This window comes from Euleptes europaea, chromosome 4, assembly GCF_029931775.1.
Source record: "Euleptes europaea isolate rEulEur1 chromosome 4, rEulEur1.hap1, whole genome shotgun sequence".
In the NCBI taxonomy this organism is placed as follows: domain Eukaryota; kingdom Metazoa; phylum Chordata; class Lepidosauria; order Squamata; family Sphaerodactylidae; genus Euleptes; species Euleptes europaea.
In genome coordinates, this window is record NC_079315.1 from 57,750,838 (window position 1) to 57,769,545 (window position 18,708).

An 18,708-nucleotide genomic window follows, 5' to 3' on the forward strand; every position below is an offset into this window, starting at 1 on the left:
ATCACAGCCAACACCTATTCATTCTCAACTGTTACTTTCCTCCTTGCCACCCTTTTCAAGAGGGTGGGGGGAGGGGGGGCAAAATACCTCACAGCACAAATTTGGATCAGATTTAGAGCAGGAAGCAGCAGCCCAGCAATAAGGAGGTAGTGCAAGAACAAATGACGAACCACATGTCCAAGGGAGGGTAAGAAAAAGGAGGGGGGGGAGAAAGAATCCATTGACCCCCCTCACAGCTGCACTGAGCAACTGTAATCAAAACCATCATTACAGCTCTGATAGGTTAGCTACAGTTATAAAGAGATAAGAGCGGTTGGAAGAGAAAACATGGCCCGAATGACACAGCCTTAGGGTCTGGATGCTCGTTCACATTTACAAGCTCTCCCCTGTTTCCTTGAAAGCTGCCTCCCATGTAGAAAAGACACAATCGTAGTTCATTCCTTAAGTTAAACAGGTCTGACGGGAAAAAAAAGGAGCAAATGAGGCAAGCCTGCAAAATCTGGCCAGAAACACAGAGCAGCTATTGAAATCGAGTTATTCTACTACCATCCAGACGACTTCAAAGCAGCTGCTAAGGAAAACTCTGGTTGCTCTGAAAACTCAGACAGAGAGACAGGCGGTGGAAAAAATGCAAATCCTTCCTTCCCGTAAACCCCCCCCCCACCACCCAATTAAATGATTGTGAATGTGGATTTATGTTATTGGCACGCACATATACAGTGTAACCTGTCCTTAACTCTCTAAAAAACAGAATAAACAAATGGTTAACTCATATGAAACCATCACAGTCAATTCATAAGAATCCTGTCTTGAAGGGGAGGGGGATTCCTCAGTAAATGAAATGTGACTAGATTCTTCAGGAGAAGAACAGAAAAAAAATTACTACTGTAATGACAGAAATTAAAAAAAGTAAATTCACAGAAAATCTGAATTTGCTGGGGGTTTTCCTTTACCTTGAAGCCAGTCTCTGAAGTAGTGCAACCACATTTTCGGAAGCTGCTTGTTTTCTTCCAACAAAACATACGTCACGTTGCTAAACCTTTTGTGAAGTTCATAAAGTAAGTGCTGGATGTTGGGATAATCTGCTTTCTGGGTAACAATGTACATGTGGTAGAACGAGAAATACTTGAACTGGGCAGCAATGAAGTCATATTCCCGGGTTTCCCGTGGTACAATGTCCGTAAGATCAAGTCCATCCCTCACGCAGGTAGTTCCATAAAGACTGAGGCCAAGCAAGCCCAGAAAAAGAAAAATGACTATGATCTGAAACAGAAAAACAATCTCATTCTTAATGAAAACCCCCTGGCAGCATTTAGGAATCCCACACTACAAAATCTACTTAAGGTGCTCATGAAATGCTCATAAGGAAAGCACAGAACCATTTCTTCTAACATGCAACCCTATGGATAATGCACAATGAACTGAAAGGTCTGCACGATTTCCATGTCATCCTAATCACTCTCAGCAATGCCAACATTCTGATCGTCTGACGTGCCATCGTAGTGTGGTTGGATGCCTCAGTGGCTCAAGTTTTCTACTGAATCCAACCAAGTCCTGTTGGGCTACACACTAGCCTATTTGGTCATATTGACCTTGCCTCTCACATGCAACTAGCTATCCTCCTAGGAAAGGCAACATTAAAGTCTGGCCCTTTGTGTCACATTGCACTGGTCTGATGGGCACCTTACTCCATAGCACCCATTTATGTTCACAAAAGATTGTTCCTAGGACTTGCACTGAAACTATGGGACATGACGGCCTCATTAGTATAGCAACAGAGGGCTCTTCTTGACACATGGCCTTGATGCCACATTGGCTCCTGTCACATGCTTCCAATTAAGTGGGTGCCCTGGAGAAGGTAGATCCCAGTTCTGGAAAAGTTGAAGATACTCCAGCAGAGAAAAGAATTGAATTGAAGCTATTTGTTTGACATGAGGCCATATTCCAGAAGCCATGCAACAGCTTCACTACAGTGGAGCATGTGGAAATACCGGTGTAGCAGAGAAGGTGATGATTTTGAGGTCTAAACGTGGAACCTCTGTCAGCCTACTATTGGGGAAAAGGGAGAGAACATGATGGAGAGAGGAAAAGGGAGCAGCAGTGGACTGTAAATTAGCCATGGCTTAAACCACCACTGCTTACCATGATCCCTGAATGCAGTCTGAGTAATTACTGAGGGATCTGGATATGCAAGGAGAATGCAGCTTGGACCTTCATCCTGAATCTTTAGAAAGATACCCAAGCTGCATTTCCATCACCTAGAGATATCCAATAACACTCCTTTGCTCAGCTGAATGTGCAGTGGATATAATCAACCTGTACTCAAAGCAAAGATATTTACCTTGGCTTTAGGCTTTAATAGGAATGGAGCGTACTGCTTTTCTGCAAAAGATGTGAGTGTCCATTTTGTGCAGGCTGGCTCAAGACAATGCAGCGTAGAGTCTGAGAACTGGGAAAGGAGATCCCTGGTCGAGCTTGCGCTTTCTGGGCTTTGGCAGCTGAGGTTATCTTGTGCCACTGTGACAGGCTGCACTGATATTTCCGAGCGAGGTTCTGCTGTGGTGTAATAAACCTGGGTATGAGGATCATATTCAGTGCGCAGCTGGACTGTGGACTGCATTGTGATCTGAGTTTCATGTGCAAAACTGTGGCTGCTGTAGGGTGGCGGAGGGCTGTAGCGTGTGTTATCACTGGCATCCGTGTATGCTTGAGGCTCAATCTGGATCACTCTGCTGACACATGGGCTGAAAAAAAATGGGGAGGGGGGAAATCTTCAGGTTCATTGTCAATGCAGAAAGAACAGCTGTGGCGGATTATTTCTGAAATCAAAGGTTAATTAAAGTACGGGTGAAATGTTCTACTTTGCAAGCAAAAGATAAGTCATACAATTCAAAATCATCATGCTTTAAAAAATGGCTACGAACTGTTTAAATTTATTGTAGCCACTAAACTGTCAGGCTTTCCAATAATTACAATAAAATAAATGCACATGTTGCAAAAACTCAATTGGGGAATATCCTAAAGAAAAGCAGCACTTTCTCTTAATTTTCAATATAATGAAAGTCTTCACTAGATTGAAAGGTCATTTTTAATATTTTCTTTTCATAAATCTGAGACCACAAATATTTTCTATAATAGCAATAATCAAAATAACTTTAAAACAAACAAGTTCAAAGTCCATCAGTATTATGAAAGATTCTACTTTAAAAGATGACATGCCTTAAAATGTTTTAGTTGCCTTCACATAAAATAATTTCCCACGTAATTCCACTTTCGTGTAAAAAATAAATGTCTGTACTCTGATGAAAGGAGCTTTGACTCTCAAAAGCTTACACCCCCCAAATTTTGTTGGTCTCTAAGGTGCTACTGGACTTGAAGCTAGATGTAATACAGATATAACTTTGATACCTGTAGCCATATAGAAAGTTGTGAAAGCCACAATATGTTTATCCTGAAAAGCTAATTTGCTGGCCTTGGGTAGAACTGGAAAGAAAACTCATTTTTATGGATTTTTCAATGCAATAAACGTGGTGCAAGGATAACTGAACCAGGGCATCAGTATATTTTGCTGGGCAGCTGGTGCTTCCAAAGTTCCAAATACCCGAATCTTTCAATTTTATCAAAATCTTTCCATTTTATCTGAATATTTAATTTGGAATAAAGTTTTATCTGAGTTCAAATCTTTAATCAGTTAATCAAATCAAGTTTGCTAGAGTATGGGAGAAAACCAGAACAGACACAGACTTACTATTGTTGCAATCAGACAAGTCTTGGCAAAGGAAACCCTTCACACAGAAAGCATGCAAAAACAAACAAACCATGTGCTGATCACAGTCTGAACAGAACTGCACAACCAATTGTTGTTCACTGGCAGCTTTTAAAATTTCCCAAATGATGACTCTAACCTTGTAGATGGCCAGTCCTCTGTAACCTCCAGCCATGAGGCAATTCATGCATCACTACATTCCCACAAGCATTCAGAAATCCACAGATGCTATATGTAATAAAGCTCAATTCTAGGTCCAGTCAAGAGTCTGTGGAATCTGTCCATGCAATGGGAACAGTACACAAAGTATGATCACAAGAGACAGTTAATGTCTGTTTGTAAGAAATCTGGAGCAGGGCTATTGAGTCAATGATCCAACGATTCTACCATAAGAATATTAGACAGAGAAGTCAATGGCAAAATGTCCTTTCAAAGGAATGGCACTAAATAGCATCTTGCATATTCTTTTTAAATTTCTGTGAGAAGTGTCTTCCTCATGCCTTTTCCATTTGATTGTTTCAGTTATGTTATAATTTAAGGTTTGTGACATTTTCCAATAAATAATCTTACTGATTTACCTTGTAAAGCAGCAGAATATATCCAGTCTCCGATCCTCACGACGATATAGATCCATACTCAAAATAGCAGGAAAAATTAACAGGACCATGGCAAAATTGAATACCACCACCACAGCAGCCTAGATACCAAACAGAGGAGGAGAGATGACATGATCCAGCCTGGTGCATTACAACAAGAAGGCTTAGAAAATTTAAAAAAAAAAAAACCCATACAACGATTTCCATTTGGCACCCTGATTCTCATGACAGCTCATTTTTATTCAGGGTTCTGCTGAAGAGTAAAATGAGTATTTAAGAATCGCTATTTCATCATGGGCAGTGTACCCACATCTGAAAGGCTAACAGCTGGCTCAGTCTTTCAGGAAAGAGATCCGCTGATCTATGATTGATAAACAACCACACACACAAGGTATGTGAGGTCATAGTCAGGACTTCAGAATCCCCTTTTGATCCTTGCTGGAAAGGATTGATTGTATCAGGAAAACAAATGGCTGTTTTAGTAGCTGAGTCTTATGGTGTTTTTTTTTTACATTTAAAAAAAGATTTTGGAAAGGTCAGTTAAGACCTGCCCCCAGTCTCCCACTGTGGTCCTTGTTTTACACAGTGCCTTTCCCCAGAAGTTCTCTATCAGGGTTTCTTACAATTTCTCTGAGACCTTTCTGAACCTTCCACAGTAATCTCTCATCTCACCTCAGCCTTTGGGTGATTTCAGTTATTGCTGGCCTCTAAGTGCTGCTACTCTGAAGGAAAAGGCTCCTGAACTGTGAATACTAATGGGAAGCCTCTGGTTGTACACTCATGCGGGGCAAAAATATTTTTAATCAACAGTTTAAAGAAAATTATATGTGAAAATACATCATGAGGACTTATTTTTGTTAAGGATTTAATTGCTTTGAATAAGAATGCAGATTTAACAGTGTTCTATAATTTACCATACTACTTCTTAAGGAAAGTTTCACAGGGTAGCTGGGTCTGCAGTAGAACAGCTAGATTTGAGTTCAGTAGCATGTTAAATTTTGGGGGGTATGAAGCTTTTGAGAGTCAAAGGTCTGACCAATGGAGATTTTACTCTTTTTTATATATATATATAAATATTTTTTATTGATTTTAAATTTTAAATACATAAGAAAATATATTAAATACAAAAATATTATGCAGTTTTAATATATTTAGCACTATCACCTTGTAGAATGAGAAAAAATTAGGGAAAGCTCTTGAAGCTTCATACCCCGAAAATCTTGTTGGTCTCTAAGGTGCTACTGGACTCAAATCTAGCTGCTTAAGGAAAGTATTCCTTATTTCACCCATATAATTATTAAATGGCTACAGTACAAAAAGAAAAAGAAAAATCTAAGTAGCTGTTATACGTGTAATCATTTATAAGCCAATAAACCTCCCACTGGCTATTTGTCCACTCTGAATTCTGATTCAAGCCATTTATCTACACCTGATATTCTGAACGAAGACATGGAGATCAAGTAAAATTAATAATTAGAATCACATTTATATAGCACAGTCCAAGCGACCAAAACAATTCACAGATTTTTGTAAAGCAATATTTAACCATCCTGAAAGGGCTTATGTATTTATTTAGATATCTATATCCTGCTTTTCTCCCCAATGGGGATCCAAAGAAGTTTGCAACATTATTCTTCCTTCCTCCCTTTTATCTTCACAACAACATCTTATGAGGCAGTTTAGGCTGACAGAATGATTGGTCCAAGGTTACACTTTATTTTTCCAGCTTGCTCCCCATTGGGGAGAAAAACTGGATATGAATGAATGGATGAATATATAGATCCTCACGTAGTTTCCAGCAGTTTTCTATCGAGACTGCTGGGCAGGTCTATACTAGCTTCACTTCAATAATGTTTAGGAAGGTTCCATTCTATTCACTGAGCATCTCAACGCTAGTACTGCTGGGAACATGAAAGGCTTATCCTGCCTCCTTTCCTTTCCCATCAGAAAGGTGGATAAGAGCCTCACACACACCCCTCTGAAAATCAACAGAAGTGGTGGGGACTGTGATCTTATGTAATGAGTCACATCTTGTAGTCAGAGTAGGAAGAAAAGGTTCAAACTGAGAGCATTTTTAAAAAATCAGTGAATTTCGTACTTAACTTTTGTGCCCCCACTTACTAACTGAGCGAAATAATGGGAGAAAAAAACCTGAACTTTTTAGTGGAAGCTGCTGCATGTGTTAACTGAAATTAAATAGTGGACATCTGTGCTGGAATCACGGGGCCCTGCCCAAGGTATATGTTGCTATTTGCCATTCCCTGTAGACCACCAAAGGAGAGCAAGGTATTGTGCAGCTGAAGATGATGAGTGGAGCAGGAGGCATGTCGTGCCATCTTCCACCTGACTGCTATCTATCTGCAACTCTCTTCTAATGGCATTCAATAATTGTATCTTCCTGCTTACTCATCCTTCCAGACTTTAATTTTGCTTGCAGAGACTTTATGACAGGCATAAAGAAAGCTTAAGGAGCTGGGGTAAAAGAGAGATATAGATACTGCAGTTTAAGTTGGAAGTAAGATAGCAAGTGAGTTTCAAGGGCTTGCATTGTTTCTCCCACTAAGTACACACATTTCTCCAAGACAAATGGGACTGTGTGCATCATTAAACAAGTGAACACAGAGGAAGATGCATTTATTTATGTTTGCATGGTGACTTGGGAAAGTGATTATCCCATTAATTCTAGGCACCTCATGAGGGAAGAAAGTATGTGTGTACTCACAACAGGTATAATTAGGGTATTTAGTGGCATGAAACCCAGTTACAATATGAATTTCAGGCATAGTCAGATGCCTCCATTACTCCTCTAAATGTTCAAAAGTGGTGACACTGTTAAGGGGTCTTAGCTTAGTGGGCAAACTATGTTCCACAGAATGTAGTGTTTGAAACATGATGTGCTATGTTTATGTGTGGAACTCATCCCACAATCCAAATGCCATTAGTCAGGGAGAAGGTGTATTGAGATAAATGAAGGATCTCACTTCAGGCATTATATTCAATGGGCAGTAAAAGGAAGGTTGTCCCAATGTCACCAGATGCAGAAGTTCTTCAAGGAAGGGGATGGTATCAGTTAAATACAACACAAATGACTAGCAGAGCCAAAGTATATGAAGAGGCTCTGAATTACATTAACAGGCAACATTTACCAATACACTTATCTGTTAGTGATAATCAATGATGATATTGTTAACTGTAACTTAAAACGCTGGTGCACGACAGTATCACTTTACCCTGAATTCTACTGATAATCTTCCTACAGGCCAAGAAAAAAATCCAGTCCTGAGGTAAGTATACACAGTTCTACAAAACTGCTGGAGACATTCTAATTTGTTTCTAGAGTAAATTCCGCTAGACTGGATGAGCAACAAAGAGATGAGCACATGCTTCTTTTTGTTTTGTTAATCTTCAGTTATTTGGCAAAAGAACAATATAAACTGTTATCTTTCATAATACGCCCAGTAACATGGGGCAATTATTCACAAGTGCATTCAATTGTCTACATTCATGTTAGCAGTGTTGCATTTCATAGAATCTAACAAGGTGTTAAAGAATTCCAAAGGAAGCATTTCAACTTATGGGTACTGGGGGAAAGCTGACTGATAAATGAGTAAGAAGTATTACTATGAGAGTACTTAATCTGAGAATCAGCCTTCCACACTGGCAGTACTTACAGAGCAACAAAAAACGAACACAGTGGAAATTCCAGAGAAAAACCCTAAGTCAAAATTGAAACATTAGCACTTCTAAAAATCATTTGATCCAAACTAAAGCAACAGCTTGGTGGTGTGAAGAATGTACCACCTTGCTTGAAACAAAGGAAGTTCAGAAATAAGCAGTGATATGCAAGACAACAAGTTGGGTTTTCACTCTGCCGGAAGCCATTTATTCTCTTTAAGCAGCTGGATTATTTTACAGATATTGAACCTCCAAAACCAAAGAAGTGTTGATTATTATTTTACAGTGTCTCAAGAAAAGTGAACAAAGTGAGGAGGAAGGTCAAAGCAACTTGCAGTTTAAGCCCCCCTCCCCCCCAAAAAAAATCTGTTAGGGGACTCCTATCTAGCTGAACAGAAATAAACATCACTAAAACTGTTGTGTTTTGGCACAGTTAGATGTGGAAACTCTCCAAGACAAAGAATTCTTCATTAAACAACCTGAATGAGATTAAGAGAAGATAAAGGACTGTAAATGTGGAAAAAACCACATTTAAAAACAGACCACCCAACAGCATAGACTAGAATCACAGAATTGGAAGAGGCCATACGGGCCATCTAGTCCAACCCCCTGCTTAATGCAGGATCAGCATAGAGAATCCCTGACAAGTGTTTGTCCTGCCAGTGAGGGGGAGCTCACCGCCTCCCTAGGTAGCTGATTCCACTGTTGAACAACTTACTGTAAAAAAATTTCCCCCTAATATCCAGCCAGTACCTTTCCGCCTGCAATTTAAACCTATTATTGCGAGTCCTATCCTCTGCTGCCAACAGGAACAGCTCCCTGCCCTCCTCTAGGCTTTCTACCACTATGGATATTGGCTGAGGTTCAGAAGAGCTAAGATCCCATGTATTCAATGCAGCTGAATTCAATACCTCACTTGGATCTCAGCGTGGCAATCCTAGCTCTGGAGTATAACACACCTTCCCCACCACCACCATTTCAAAACCAGTTGTTCACCAGGATCTGCTATGACTCTCCCTTGCACGGAGCACCGAAAATGTGACCATTATTTATGAGACAATAGCGGGGTTACAATTTTCTTTTAAAGTGCTAGATTTGAATCTATACTGGGAAAGTACATTCATGTTCTCTCTGCGCCGCATGTGGTTTGACCCTGATTTATGCCATAAATCCTGAAAAAGTACAAGCATGAGCCAGATTGAGGCTGTACTAGACCATGCCCTTTAAGTCAGTAAGCCTTGTCTGAAGACCATAAATCATTAATTACTACTGAATTATTGATTTCATGTTAAATTAGACTACAAGGATGGGGGAAAGATAAATGGAAAAATTAGGATAATCTGCACAACACACACGAAAGGTTCTTGATGCACATGAAAGGATCACATGCTTGTGCACAGGTGCTGCTGGTAAACAGTACTCTGTACTGCTTCAACTTTACATGCTTCTTTAGAAACAGTTTCAAAAACGGCTTATGATATAGCATCAGAGCTCAGAGTGATGAAGATAAGGAACAACACTATTTCTCTGGATCACAGGAAAATTTATGCGGGGCAAAAATTCCGCTATGAAGGCATTACACCTATGGAACGTATGTATGTGGCATGATGCAGAACCCATCTTTAACGAAGTTTCTCCAAACAGCATTGTAATTGCTCTACACTCAAGCAAGGGCAGAAAAATTGATAATGGTGAGGAAACGACTGTCTCTCCTACTTTCACTGGACCACAGAATCTGGGCATGGGTTTACAACATTAAAAAAAGATAAGAAATGCTCGCCTTCATACAACAATAACAAATCCCTTTCGCTGCACAGCTTAAAGAGTGCAGCACTCTAACCTTTTAAAAAAAAAAAAACCCACAATAGTTGCAACAGGTATTAAGAAGAATTGTAATTCTTGCTTCCTCTAGTTAGGTCAAGGATCAAGTAGAGTGAAAAATGATTAGTGATCCAGACAACAAGAGAAGAAAAATGACTGCTGAGAAAGTACAGTTACCAAAGCCTTTACCAAGGTCAGAGTATGCTATAAATCGTTTTTGTGTTGGAACAGTGCCAGAGGAGAACCTCCCAAAGCTCTCTTTAAAAGAGTTCCTCCTTAGCAGAAACAGCGGCCGTCAATATCTTTCCATTCAGTTTTCAAAAAATATAATATGATTTTAAATAAAAAGCAGAAAACAGAGCCCACACACATACAAGATGGATATTACTATTCATGGAACAGTCTGTCTCTCATGCAGGGGGAGAGAGAGGGCAAGTGACACATACGATCTGTTGTAGGGAGATTAGCTATCGAAGAGTAAGGCGATGTACACAGTGGGACTCTGTTTTAACAGCAAAAGGAAGGGAAAGAGCCTCATGAACCCATGGGGTATCTGTCATAGCCAGCAATGGAAACTTTGTATGTGTTCTTCTAAGGCAGATACGTCATAATAATGTGTGTAAAAGCAGTACCTACAATGTCACACACATCACCAGGAACATGCTGCAGTACTTGGGAAGATAAAGCCCTAATAACAGGGGCCCAAAGTCGGTGCTTCTCTATAGTAAGAGACGGACAACGTGTTTCAATGGCAGCTCATACTTTTGGAATATTCACATGGGTGAAGAGATCTCACAGAAAACAATGCTGAAACTTCAATGAACACAGATTTCTGCATTCAAAATGCATCTTGCTCATTCAAGTTGCTGCTGCATTTTTCATGACTACTCTCCTCTGCTGAGATGAACCGCTCATCTCAAGCATGGACTATGATTTGTACAAATCAGTCCATTAATCCAAAGTGAATTTGCATGCTCAATTTTGGCGATAACAAAAAAGTGAGATATGATCTTCATTAGGGAACTGTTTGGTTAAAGTGATGACTACATGATCCATGTTGCTTGGCAGCAGCACTTCCTTGATTTAAGTAAATGCCTAAACATTGTTTGTTTTCCAAATATCTAACTATGGCTAAGAATTCACAGTAAGCCAAGATGTAAAACCCAAAGTTTGAAATAGGTTTGCCAACAATTGTCTGAACAATGTTAGTCATTACATCTGCAATGTACTCAGGCAGATCTTAGTTTCACAAGCTATACCGCAGCTACATTATGTGTAATGAACCTTTACCAGAGTTAAGGCTTCAAGCCATGACTAGTACTATCCAGGATGGGGAAGTTGGACTCCACCATGGTGGAATCCAGGTGAACGCTACTTATATTAAAGTATTCTGTCTGTGCCACATCACAGAAGTAACAACTACCATTATTGACTTTTAATTTTATATTTAAGTCCTGTCTTTTTTGCCATTATGACATTTAAATTCGTATTAATTTAGGACATAAATACTGAACCAACCCATATTTTCTAAATTAGCTTTAACAAGGTTGCCATATCATGTGCTTCTTTACCATTCCCTGGGATTATTGCTTGAGCTGCATATTATGACATTATTTGCTGGACAGCTCCCATTAAGGCCTCAAAAAATGTACCCCAAGCCTTAAACATGACTAATTTTATTCCTAAAGTTCTGTTCTCCTAAGTCTCGTACAGTCCCTGGTATGGATAAGCTCACAAACATTACAGTGATTTGCAACGAGGACAGTGACAGGCCATGATCTACTAAATCTATCTATAGGGGACAGTATTATTTATAATGCAAGCGTTATAAATACAACTGATAACACAGCATGTTCTACTCTGTGTGCAGGCACGTAATACATCTTTCTTGTAGCTAGATAAGACTGAGAAACTTTTCTTGGATTAAAAACAACTGCCCCCCCCCCTTCCCAAGGTTCCCATCATACTGGATTTATCATATACCAGCAAACATTTCTCAGAGTGCTTGCCTCCCTCCCATCCTTCCAGATGGCCAAATGCCCTGTTAAGAGATAATAGGTAAAAAACCTCACCACTCTGATCCAAAAAATGTCTCTCCTTAACAATGCCTTAATTATTAGCCACCCATTTAGAAGAGCCAGCTTTTCCATTGGCTAGTTCTAATGCCACTAGTGACATGGAACTTGAGCCCCATGCTCTGATTGATCAAACTGCCCAAAGAAACATTCTACTTTTAAAACTGCCCTTTTGAAAAAAGACCTGTTTCCTATGATGACAGAATCATTTGTGCTGTTCACTATTACTCCAAACTACTGTTGAGTATATGAATGCTAATCTGTAGATTCTCTCTAGTCATTAGGGCCAGTTCAATGCAGAGGAGTTTCAATTATATTTCTCATTAGGTTTCCCCCCCAAACTACCTGTACTTGATTATCCCCTTTCCCCTATTTCAATATCAGAAGTCACCATTAATATATCTAATTTTCAACATTGTCAAATCCGTGGATACTTAATTCCGGACATTGGTGCTATGAACAGACAAGACTGACTTTTCTATAAACCTGAAAAAAAGCCCCAGGTTTGCAGAAAAACCTGAAATCTAAATAAGAAAAGAAAGAACTACAGGACTGGTTTAAATCCTTCCCAAATAACAGAACCAGGGCCTGCAGCTTTAAGAAACAAATGCCTCCCGTGGGTGTTGATAGGCAACCACAACATTATTGCCAGCTGAAGCCTTAGTTTCTGTCAAGAAAAGGCAGGGCCCTTTCTAGGGCTGTTTTGGCCTTTGAGGGAGCTAGGCTCACCACAACCACCAGGCAACTTGAAGGAGGGAAAACTAAAGGTGTGTGGGGTAGAGATAAAAGTTGGTTGGGCTGGTGGGTGGGAAGGAAAGCAGGAGGCAGGAAAAGATATGAGGGTTTCCAGGGATCAGAAAGAGGAAATGGTGGAGGAGGGGAAATGAAATGCTCCCTGTAAGTTCTTATGGTCCCCTGCTTTTACTTTTCTATTTTAGATCCCCATGGCACAGAGTGGTAAGCTGCAGTCTTGCAGTCAAAGCTCTGCTCATGACCTGACTTCAATTCTGACGGAAGTCGGTTTCAGGTAGCCAGCTCCAGGTTGACTCAGGCTTCCATCCTTCCGAGGTCAGTAAAATGAGTACCCAGCTTGCAGGAAGTAAAGTATAAATGACTGGGGAAGGCAATGGCAAACCACCCCATAAACACAGTCTGCCTAATAAAAGTCGTGATGTGATGTCATCCCATGGGTCAGTAATGACCTGGTGCTCGCATAGGGGACTACCTTTACCTAGAGGTTTCCAAGGTTCAAAACAGATGGAGCTTTATAAACAGTTAAACAAAACTTCTAATGTAAAAGTGTTCAAATTATGTTACTTGCATTAAGACTAATGCATACCAGGTGAGACAAAAGACCAGAAATGTGGGGTCGGGGGAGAACTGGGGAGAAAAAGTCTTGGCACCCACCGTAGAGATTTCCAAGAAAGATCACTACCCTGGAAAAGAAATATCATGGGACGGCTATTATTTACCATTGCAGAATATCCCAGAGGAAGAGATTTCAGTCAGTATCTGCAAAATCCTATATATAAAAGGGTGTTCTCAAACTATCAGGTGGTCTGATTCATGACAATGATTTATTTCGTTTAAAATATTTTAATCCATTTTACATCTAGTTGGGACCCTGGTAAAGGCACTTTTGTGTAGCCTGTTGAAGCCCACATTTGACCTCCATAAATATGTTTCTAGCCCTTACAGCTGCAGACATAAGCTTGAAAATATGAAGAAAATATTATTGAAGGACTAGAAATTAAGTAACGCACTTATTTTTTTATTTCTAAACTCCATATATCAAGGCTGAACCAACCTTGATTTTACCTTTTAAAATGTATATTTTAAATAAAAGCATGGTGGAATAATAACATCATATCTACCAAGGGCAGTTTTCCACGTATCATGTACATAAAAATACTAATCTGAAATAAAGTGAGCCCTACAAATTAGATACACCTCCGATTGCAAACACTGAACATATTGCTTATACTAGCACTGATGCAGCTTTGATAAAAATCATTCCCAGACCAGGAACAATCAAGCATACCATCATCATGCACTCATGGCTGAATGATGGCTTCTGCAGTGTCCAAGTTCAGCACTATTGCCTAAATCATGCTGGCTTTTAAATGCAAGTCCCAGGTTAATATTACAATTATATGAATAATTCTAGTATTATGAACATGCTTTATGAACTTACTTGGAGAGAAAATGCCCGTAGAGCAGGAATTGGAATTAAGGCAGCCATGAAGAAAGCGGTAACATTGCTGATGGATGTAAGGGCCACACTTGCCCCAGTGCGTTTCAAGCATTCTCCTGTTCTGTCCTGAAAAACAGATGCAGGAGACATGAAGCACTAAATAGCATGTAATGAACAAAGGACATGAGCATTGCATGGTGAAAAGCTAGACTGAACATGTCTGCCTGCATAGGTACAGAGAACACAAACTGGTGTGTGTGTGGGTGGGTGTGGGTAAAGTGCAGTCAAGTTACAGCTAACTTATGGTGACCCATAGGGTTTTCAAAGCAAGAGACAGAGGTGGTTTGCCATTGCCTTCCTCTGCAGAGCAACCCTGGACTTCCTCGGCAATCTCCCATCCAAACACTAACCAGGGTTGACTCTGGTTAGCTTCTGAGATCTGACAAGATCAGGCTAGCCTGGGTCATCCAGGTCAGGGCAGAAACTAATATATAGCTATATTATAAAGATTGCAGCAACATTAAAAACCCATGCGCAAAATAAAATGTAACAAATTTGGAATGGACCATCCAAGAGTTAATGAAACAGACTATACAAGGCTTAGGCAGAATGCAGAACTTCAGTAAAATATTTTACTCATCTATCAGATTTTATTTTTAATAATTTTCAGGAATGTCCCAAGCAAAGAGGGAGGCAGAAATGGGCACAATTACTATGGTCTCACAAAAGAAAGTTACATGTCCATTAAGAAGAGGAAAAAATAGGTTAAGTTATAGAATTGATAATGTCTAGGTGTGTTCATTTATACCTAATTATTTATATCTACCTCTGTACTGATTTCTGCTCAGGCCCACAAACTGTATGCACCTCATGCCCAAAGACACTAACTCCTGATACAACAGCAAGAGGAGAAACCTTGGGCTGCGGCAGGAACAATGGGCTGCTGACATCCATTCTTGTGTGAAATATTTTCCCATCTGGATACTCTTGACCTGGCTTCCCAAGAGGTAGGGGTGTTCTTTTGGCTAAGCCCTGCAAATCTGTAAATGTTCCTTCCCTGCTCCCAGAATCAGGCAGAAGTGAAAATGTTTGGATAAGAGTTGGCTTCACACTGGACTAAAAGTTTCTTTCCACAGCAGCCCCACTTATTCAGTATCTCCCTGTCCTCTCCAAAAACTTATAAGAAAAATTTGCTTTAGCTAATTCCCTTTGCCAAGAAAAATGTCAGAGTGTAATGTGATAAAGTCTGCCTGCACCATTTCAGAAATATTTAATATATGTCTATATAATGGAATAGCATTTTCTAGAGTTGAAAGTCTGCTTTGGACCTATGGAAAGGCTCCCTTGGGGCTTTTAGAAAGACAATTTGGTTATTATGTAGCAAGCAACACTAGCACTTTCTTGCTTATTTAATAATTGGTATCAAATTTTTATTATGGTGTTACAAGTGACAGGGTCAGGAGGATGTTTAATTAGTTGTCAGCACAAGCCACTATGTGTACCATTACAGCTGTGGATACATTGATCTGATAGGATAGACAGATACAGACAAATGAGCTGGGTACCTTTCTCAGACATTTAACCCTTCTTGAACAATTACCACCAATTAAAACCACATAAAAACCACCAATAAAACCACATTAATTTAGAACATTTCATTCTCCAACCTGAGGTACAGTTTCCTTCAGGTTCTGGGAAGGAGTTCCCCCACAGTCAGGTAAGTAGCAACCACAACGATATTAATGCCTTCCATAGCAGTATATGGACTGGTATATAAGCAGTATATAAGCAGTTACATCCTTCCATGTCTATTGAAGTCAGGCTTAGAAGAGTGTAACTCTGTTTACAACAGCACTGTTAGGCACCTGAAAGTATTGCTTTGCAAGCATATATAAGTATCCTACTTTTACATTACTTCAGTGTATACAAGTCTGGGAACACATGCTTGTGGAGAAAATGGAGCCAGCAAGGTGTAGTGGTTAACAGTGGTGGTTTGGAGCAGTGGACTCTGATCTGGAGAACCAGGTTTGATTTCCCACTCCTCCACATGAGCAGTGGATGCTAATCTGGTGAACCGGGTTGGTTTCCCCACTCCTACACATGAAGCCAGCTGGGTGAACTTGGGCTAGTCACAGCTCTTACAGAGCTCTCTCAGCCCCACCTACCTCACAGGGTGTCTGTTGTGGAGAGGGGAAGGTGATTGTAAGCCAGTTTGATTCTTCCTAAAGTGGTGGAGAAAGTCGGTATATAAAAACCAACTCTTCTAGTTATGCCCTCAGTCACTAATTTCAATGAGTCTTCCCCAGTAGAAACAGAAAATCTGCCAATTGTACACACAAGTAAAGTTCTCCCTTTCTTTAAAAGTATTTAATGATAATACAAGATAGAGTTTATAACTGTGTCTTACCGTTTTGAAACTGCCATCCATTCTTTGTACCCCTAACGCTCAGAAATTTACTATATACTTGCATTTTGCTATTTGTTCATTGCCTACAAATTCTAATTCCTCTTCATTCTGCTATGTTTATTGTGAGTTACTTCCAGTACTTATATAGCCAGCCCACAACTGATTTAGAAACCACTGAAATTATCCATTACAAACAGTAATATATTTGGTTATAAAGCTCTAAAAATACCTGTAGTTTTTTTTAACTAGTAAATCTTTGTGTAAAAAAAACTTGGTTTTCATTAGTGATGACAAAGCACTTGGGAGCTATTTGTTAATATGAAAAAATATCAAGAACTTATATAGAAGCCCCCTTGTCCAAAGGCATTTGGTCCTAGAAATTTCAAATTAGACAAAAGGTTATGAAGAAATGATTAACCCTAGACACCTGTATTACTTGCATAATCTATCTCTGAAAGATTGGTATGAGTTGCCACAAATCTTCCCTTTTACCTCAAATGGAATTCTCTTGTTCTGCCCAGTTTCACTAAATGCGTGTGCCAAAAGGAAGACGTCATCAACACCAACTCCTAGCGCAAGAAAGGGTAAAACCTAGATAAAAAGAAAACAAGGATAGAAAGTTATAAGGCATATGATCACAAGCCCTGAATATGAATTAGATAATATTTCATATTTTCATTCCAGGATTGCTGTACATCTTTTTTATATAAAATATTTTTATATATAAATCATTTACTCCCCCCCGGCCAAAGAAAATAAAATGCCTGAGATATCTCACATGATCATGAGATAAATCTCAACAGCTAAAAACCATAACCACAATTATGTAGATGCTAAAACTTTCTATTAAAACAGAGTAAACCTGCATCAAACATCCATTAAAATACTTTATATATGTCTATTATGAGTGAAATCCTAGGACTACTTGGTTACAAAATATTCATTATCTTCTGATAAACAACACATTAAATTTATTTTGAAGGAGATGCTTCTCGTTCATTTATTATTTTCTACTTAGGAGGAGGGAGCACATAAGCCAAAGGCTTTTTGTCTGGTTAAGGCCATCCTCACATTCTTAGCACAGCAGAGATTTAAGCCCAGTTTTCCCATATCCAAACCCCACACCTAATAAAGATTAGACAATATCTAGCCACTTCCAAAATCCCAAAGCACATTATAGGGCCTCTTTCTGCCCCGTATCCTGCTGGATGTTTCCAATTATACAAATGAACACATGAAGCCTTATATCACCTTGATCTATTATCAAGGTCAGTATTGTCTACTCTGACGTGGCAGCAGCTTTCTAGGATGATGAGTAGAGGTCTGTAATATCAACTAATCTCTGATCCTTTTAATTGGTGGTTTCATGCACACAGCACAGGACTCTGCACCATCCCTGAACCACAGGAGTCATTCATCCCCCGGACTGTTCTGTCCACACAGGAAAATCTAGTTGATCATGACACTACAATGTGAGAATGGTACAACCTCCAAGGATGTGAAGATGTAATTGGAGATTACTGAACCTGGGCCCTTCTACATATAAAACAGATGCTCTGTCCCTGAACCATAGCCCTTCCCCTAAATCTATGATGAAGCTGAAGCACTTCCCACCTGCCTGAAATATAAAGATGCCACATAAATACATCCCTCTTTCAGATCCACATTCCAAATATTCACTGAGAAAATTTAAAGTATTTATTGTCATACTTTAAAGAGTTAACTGGCAACCCAAAACTGATGCAGTTCTAATATCCAAACTTTGGTAAACTTTACATTTCCTTACACCACACCCCCAATATGATTCATATGGACAAATGAACTGGCCTGACTTTTTAATGTAACCATCGCTGAATTGTTCTTTAATAAATACCTGAGTTGTGGCAGCATTAAAGGAAATCCCAATCAATGAGCACAGACCCAATCCTGCAGCTACTGAGAGTGCAACCAACAAGACTCCTGCCAGCCCCACGGCACCCTGGGACTTAGCACAATCCCACCGCAGCATCGTTAAACAGGCATAGGCAAGCTGCAAACCAAGCAAAAGAATGTTTTTAAAAACCAAAATATCAGTAAGCCACATTTTAATTGTTTTCATTCCTATTTATTTATTTTGTTTTATTTCTTCAAATGTATAACCCGCCCTCATTCCCGGTGAAACCTAGACAGGTGCT

The 18,708-nt window shown here is 39.5% G+C and overlaps 1 protein-coding gene across 1 annotated transcript in view; it reads right to left on the reverse strand.

Annotated features, from left to right (window-relative positions):
- PTCH1 (patched 1) overlaps positions 1 to 18,708 on the reverse strand; it is an 89,167-nt gene that overhangs the window by 28,289 nt on the left and 42,170 nt on the right. The window contains exons 10-15 of the mRNA XM_056847996.1: positions 18,408 to 18,563; positions 17,027 to 17,125; positions 14,128 to 14,253; positions 4,345 to 4,463; positions 2,342 to 2,744; positions 954 to 1,263 (exon numbers count right to left, since the gene is read on the reverse strand). Coding sequence (XP_056703974.1) covers positions 954 to 1,263; positions 2,342 to 2,744; positions 4,345 to 4,463; positions 14,128 to 14,253; positions 17,027 to 17,125; positions 18,408 to 18,563 — 1,213 coding nt within the window. The remainder of the gene's footprint in view (positions 1 to 953; positions 1,264 to 2,341; positions 2,745 to 4,344; positions 4,464 to 14,127; positions 14,254 to 17,026; positions 17,126 to 18,407; positions 18,564 to 18,708) is intronic.